This window comes from Dromaius novaehollandiae, chromosome 1 (assembly GCF_036370855.1).
Source record: "Dromaius novaehollandiae isolate bDroNov1 chromosome 1, bDroNov1.hap1, whole genome shotgun sequence".
NCBI lineage: Eukaryota > Metazoa > Chordata > Aves > Casuariiformes > Dromaiidae > Dromaius > Dromaius novaehollandiae.
Window position 1 is genome coordinate 30,160,660 of NC_088098.1, and position 6,571 is coordinate 30,167,230.

Sequence of the window (6,571 nt, forward strand, 5' to 3'; positions counted from 1 at the left end):
AGTCCCCGCTTTCATTCCCTGCCACAGGAGCTGGTCAGCTCTCTCATGCCTCAGCTGGCCTTGCCTGCCCTGCAGCTAGCAGGTGCCAGCTTCCTGGCTGCTCTCCCGGTTATGTGGCTCATCTCACAGCTGGTCTTCAAATTTCTGGCTCTCCACACACCCCACAGTGGGGTCTGCATGTCTACTTCATACCTTTAGGTAAGGCTGGGAAGGGCTGTTTTCCCAGGGATAGAAGAATGGCCTTTCTCTGGACATGCAAAGTGTGTCCTCTGACTAGGCCTCTGCTGAGTCTCCTGATTTTCCTTATCCAATCATCAGGAGTGATTTTAATAGAATCACAGGCTCCCTTTATGTGTCTCCTTGACCTTGTGTTTTGGCTAGCTATAGCCCTCTTGTTTTGGGAATCACTGGAGCATCTCTGCAAATGCAGGCTCCTCCTGTGAAAGCAGACATCTAGTGTGCATGAATTTCACAGAAAAATCCTTTATTCACTGGATTTGATTTCAGTTGTTTCTGGGTCCTTTCCAGAAATGTCTCTGTCAAGGGCATTCCCCTCTGAGTTGTCACCTTCATTTTCACACGGATTCTCGGTGCTTTGCTCCCCAGAGGAATTCTCAGGTACTGCTACAATGAGGGGCACCCTGCCTACCATGGTGGATAAGGTACAAGGAAGGTTAGAAGTTCCTACCAGTTCATACCTGAATGACATAATTTCACTTCCCGTGAGCATGCTGGTGACAGGCAGCGGCTTTGGCAGAACCAGCGTGCTGGTGACTCGCATGACCTGGAAGGGGGCTGTGTTTGTCCAGGATTCCAGCCTCGTCACTTCACTTCGGTTTTCCAAGGAGCGTTGTTCTCCCCTGCCGTCGAAGCCCCTGTACAGGACGATGCAGTGCACCGCAAAAACTACCTTTCTAATGTACTTGCATGTCCTGTTGGAAATATCTGTCATGAAGACAATGGTTTCACCAGGAGAAAATATGTTTTTCTCCAAGTAAATCCGAAGAATCACAGAGCCACGACTGAAACAGCAGAGATAAACTACATCCTTCCTAGCTTCCACCACCAGCGGATCCTGCATGGAGATGGGGAGATGAAAGGCAAAGCACACTGAGTTCTTGTTGCTAGATACAGGGTGCTCCCTTAGCGCTGCCTGCAGAAATTCCCAGTACCACAGCTGAGACTGCCCAACCCTCCCCATGAGCCCTGCTGCCCACCTAGAGGACAGTCTCCATTGCTGCACTGAATGTGACATGGCAGAATTGTCACAGTCCTCCTGAGCACCTGTGCAACCATACACATGTGCACATGTAAATGTTATCGCCTTTAACCATCTGTACCTGAATTTAGAGGGAGGCCACAAAATGGCTAAAATCAGTATATTCTAGCTGTCTTGATGGCCGGTGGCTGACTGGCCAGTTTGGGTAGAACAAAAGTGCCTAAGTAAAAAAGGGACTTACTATTTGGTGTGAAGGTTGCTCTAGGGCTTAGACTTCAAAGGAGAATAACCTCCCACTTTCTCTTCCTGGATCTTAAAGCACTCCCTGCATATTACTTTTGAACTTTTACAATGTACCTTATGTGTTAGTAAAGAAACATCTTAGTGAAAGCCCTAGGACAAAGATGGCAGAACATATCGAAGGTGTCATTTAAACACTAAAAGAAGGAAGAAGGTTCAGCTGAGAGCTAAAAGTTCATGGACACTCAGCAGTAGAAAGTAGAAAGTAGTAGAAAGAGGCTCTGAATTGAAATAGGGGATAGCTCTGTGTGTCCTCACCTCAGCTGGTTTGTTCTCCTTACCATGTCTTTCAAATCTTCTCCATGGCTGCCAAAGGTTCCTTGCAACAGTAAATATTTCTTCTCTTTAGCTAAAACAATTTCACGGCAGCTGCAAATCCCTTGAATAAAATACGAGATGAAGCCAATTTTGCTAGTGAATGTCGAGGGAAGCCCCGGAGGAAAGCTGAAGTGGAAGTCAAAGGTGTGGTCCCCAGAATCCAGCCAGCCATCTGAAAGCCAGACAATGCGCCATTACCAGGAGCCTTTTAAACACAGAAGATGTTTGTGCCTTCCAGAAAACCTGACATTTCTCCCAGAATTCAGTGTGTCCTTAGCACCTAGTATTTAACCAAAAGTGCCATAAAGGCATGGTACGGAATGGACTGTGAATCTCCTCTACAGGTCAGCTGCCGGATTTACAGGCCCCTACCAGGCACTAGGCTGGAGGAGTGCTAGTCGGCGTCATCTTGTCACAAGGACAGCAAACCTGCAGCTCCTCGCAAGCTTGTTAGCACCTTGACTTGTTGACATGGAGTGCCACAAACTTTGAACTTTGCAGGCAAGCACTAACAGGCTCTCAGGGAGTAAAACAGTGTAATAACTCTTGCTCTGCTACTCTCATTGTCAACCACAGCTGTGCACAAGATCTGAACCTTTTGTCCAGCATTTTGTTTCACCTGTGCAAAAGAGCCCGTGTACAGTAAAAATAACATTTGACCCTTCCTCTGCACAACTGTGAGACAGGAAAATCATGGTCCATTCCTTCTAACGTCTTTGCTTCTGTCCTACTTCCTCTTAATCTAATTCAGTTTTCTGTGGGTGACGTTCCACTGCCTGTAATGAAAGACCGTCCCCGCTATGCAGGGTCAAATACGGCCCCTTTTGTTCACACAAGACCAGCACTTGACTCTTCTTCATCCAAGACCTACTTGTTTTAACTACATGTATCTGCTGGCAGTTTTATTGTCCAAACTTGGACTTTCTTTCCTCCTAATACCTTGTGCCAAAACTTTCCTTTGAACAGTATTACTAGGGGATGTGACAATTTTACACTTCTATCCTGCTAACTTCATCCCTTTGCAGATGAATTCTACAATGCCTCAAGTTTTAATAACCTAAACTGGATATTCCTGCTGGCAGGAGAGCCCAGATATTGTTTTCTCACAGTGTGGGGGATTTACCAGCTGGCATAACAGTGTTTTCAATCAATGGGATTGTAACTCTGAAGAGAAGTTCCTAAAACAATCTGATAGGGAAGAAACTAAAATTCATCAGCCTCTTGGGTAGCTGCAATATAAGGAAGTCATGTTCTTTATTCTGGTGGTTTGTAGAAACCTGAAACTCACACCAAGTGCTCTCTAAGTTATTTTGGAAATGTTCTTGTTTTAGTAGAAGGGAGGATGTTAAAGTGGGAGCAAATGTACAATTTAACCTCAAAAGAAACCAGTGTTTCCCTCCTGGAATGATCTGGAGCTGGGTCCTAGGATGACTGGTCTGTCTTGCAGCCCCAGCTGAAAGGGGTGTAGGATGCAGTAGGGGTTTTGCAGTGTGAGAATTGACTGAAAAGTTCAATTTTCTCCATCTCTGCTGCAGGTATGGCCTTAAGAGCCTGGCTGTGTGTGCAGAGCTGAAGCAGGTCAGCCTTCAGGTAGTGCAAAAATGCATGCAGGTACTTATTCCAGTGTGTGTACAACTTACTTTAAGCCTGTTTTCTTTGGTTTATTTTGCATCACTTCTAAAAAGGCTCTCGCAAAACTGCACTTAACCTCCTGCATAGGTCCTCGGACTAAGAATCACGGTGGCCTTAATCAGTCTCATTGAGTTCGCTTTGGAAGTGAAGGTGCACTCACCTGCCCTGCCTCCTGATTGCTGGTGGACATGAGTCCCATTGCACAGGAGAACCGGCCCCTCTGTGGCCTCCCAAAACTTTATTCCGCAGAGGCGGGAGGGTGCTCCCAAGAGTTAGCTCCCTGGAGGCACCTACAGATGCTGTGTATCTACCGGTCAGCAAAGCCTGGGAACTTCAGTCACACTGGGAAATTTCAGTCACTTCTAGGTAAGTTATTTTTGTTACCCAATTCAAAAAGAGCTCCATCTTGTGTTTCTTGGCTAGGAAAATGATGGTTGTGGCTGTCAGAAAGTGCGAATAGACTGCTGGTAGGAGCAACTTGAGGGATGACCTTTCTGTGAAGGACACAAGGGGTTTCCTGGGGTGTGACTGACCTTGCAGGGCAGTGTGTGAAGAGTGTGAAATGGTCTGTAGCTCTGGGGAGTTTCTGGCCAATGTTCACTCTGACCAGGGGTTTCTGCTGATGATGAGGATGGCGACCTGTGGTAGCAGTGAAACTTGGCTTTTTGTTTTCTGTCTCTAATAATCCTAGAGATGTTACTAGTCATATTCAACAACTGGCTGGAGTCAATGCCTTAGACAACCCTTATCTCCCTATGCTGTGGAAGGAGTTGCCAGGGTTAACAAGAAATATGTCTGTTAGGCACCCAGATCCAGGTATATGCATTTCTTATGTGGACATAGGATGGGACCAAAGTAGGGCATGTGGTAAGGTCAAATACCAGGCAGTAAGGTGCTACCAAGGGCATAATAGCAGCTGAGTGTCAAAAGCTGACACAAGCAGCAGCCTATTCAAATATACATTTCTCATATGTCAGCTTCGGTGGGGGGCACAGAGTATTCAGGGTAAGAAGGGTCAGGTCTATATCTTTCATATTTTAAAATGGCTTTCTTGGACTTGTTATAACACTTTTATAGAGTGCTATGCTGGAAAAAAAGAGCATAAAGTCTGAATAATTGTAGTAAAAATCCATTATTAAACTGTCCTACACTAGCAAATCCTGAGGTATGTGGGGGCTCAAGTCTTCTGAAAATCAGGACACAGGTGTAGGTGACAGAACATGGATTGAAGTGTGTCTTTAAGCAACACTAATTTGAACTTTGGCCTAGAAGATCCAGAACTGAGATGCTTATTTGTTCTTATAATGGCAAAAAAAGATTTTTCTAGAATGATTTATCCCTGTTCCCCATCAGGGCGGTAACATCTGTTTGTCTGCAGGAAAAGTTTGCACGCTGCAGTAGGTCAAGGCTAAGGCTATTATGCATGTGAAAGGGGAAAATGACCTTTGGACAAGGTAGAGCCTTCAAGTCTGGGAAGAAAGGAAGCCCGACCACTGCAGGTTGTAGCTCAAATGCAGCTTTTGTGTATTGGCACACAGTCTAACTTCAGCACTAAACTAATCTAAGGCAGTGACTTTCAGCCTGTGATCTGCAGACTAGATCTCCAGGATTCCCAACAGATCCTAAGAAAGGAAGGGTGAGGAAGGGGAATGCACATCTTTGGAGACTTCCGACTGCTATTGCACCCCCTGGAATAATTCACTGATCTGCAAATAAATACATTTTAGGTCATCAGTACCTCCCACTGACTTTATTCTTTTTAATAAACCTATAAGTTTTAGTGGCTAGCTCTGAGTTTATGTCTGTGCGTGTTGGGGTGGTGATGAAAACATCATACTTCTGCAGGTAGTTTCAGTGCATGTCTCAGATTTTTCTTGTCTCTCAGTAAAGATACAGCAGTAACCCTAATAATGCCTTTACTATATTTGCAAATAAAACAGAGCCTGTAACCCCAGTGGTATCTAAGTCAATGAGAAACTGCAGGTAAGCATATTAGATGACCAAAGAAAGCTTCAGTGATGCATTTGTGACTAGAGGTTTTCCACCTGCTGCTGGGCAGGTTGTGGTAGCCACAGCCACAACCATAGACCTTGAGGGGCTACTCACACTCTGAAATACTACTTCGCCCACCAAAACGCTTCAGTTCATCCCAAGGCCCCTGCTCTTATATGACATAGTGAAAAGGAATATACCACAGGACAGAAACAGAGCACATGGACACTGGCACAAGGAAGACTTCCTCCACACTAGAAAAGGTCTGATCCCATCTCCACTAGTCCAAGCTAAGGAGCTGTTATGTTAACTGGTGCCTGGGTCTTACCGTCTACGTGAAAATTCTGTGCTTTGGAGATGTAGACAGCCTGGTTCCTGCAGACAATGCTCCTGCTGTAGTCCAGGTAGGGGCTGTCTTCCTCATTCCATTCCAGGTAGCCTCTTCCCACCAGCTCCACCTTCACCACGGGGTCCACCAGGGTGCTCCGAAGCTTCAGAACCAGCTGGCCAGCTATGCTGGAGCCTGCCAGGTACACCTCATGCTTGGGCAGCACCAGCTTGATTGATTTCACTGTTGACATGAGGGACGAGTAGGAGCCAGGCGCTGCCCGGGGCCCGTAAGGTTGGGGTTTGTGAGGTCACTGTGTCAAGAACAGCCGGCTCGGCCCGCCAGCCCGCGGCCGTCCTGATCAAAGCAGCCTCTCTATTCATTACCAGCACATAATTAATGGGCAATTAGTGAGCTACACATTTAGGATCCATGTAGGCAGATAAACCCCTTAACTAGCTGGTGAGAGTGCACCCCACGAGTCATGTGGCACCCCAAGACATGGGTCCCTATGTGTTGCACCCCATCAGTGCCACTGCACTAGCCGGATTTGGGCTGCTCACAGTGTCCAGCAGTGCCAGTGGGCAGCATCTGGTTTTTGTGGCTGCTCTGTTCCTTCCCCCTTCTTACTCCCAGCTCTTGCCCCTGTCATGCTCTCATGCTTCTTTTGAATTTGTTTCCAAAAGACTCCTGACTCCTTCTCTCAGAAGTCTCCTGGTAATCCCCTGGCTACTGTTTAATCCAGCTGATGGTCATCTTAAGCAAACTTCACCATTGCTACT

General features: G+C 46.4%; 1 protein-coding gene across 1 annotated transcript; it reads right to left on the minus strand.

Moving 5' to 3' along the window:
- Nucleotides 1-484: 484 nt before the first annotated feature.
- On the minus strand, nucleotides 485-6,042 carry ARRDC5 (arrestin domain containing 5). The gene is made up of 3 exons (XM_026117733.2): nucleotides 5,790-6,042; nucleotides 1,801-2,009; nucleotides 485-1,075 (listed from the first exon to the last, which is right to left on the minus strand). Exons 1-3 carry the CDS (start codon nucleotides 6,040-6,042, stop codon nucleotides 485-487), a joined length of 1,053 nt encoding a protein of 350 aa, XP_025973518.2.
- Nucleotides 6,043-6,571: the final 529 nt, after the last annotated feature.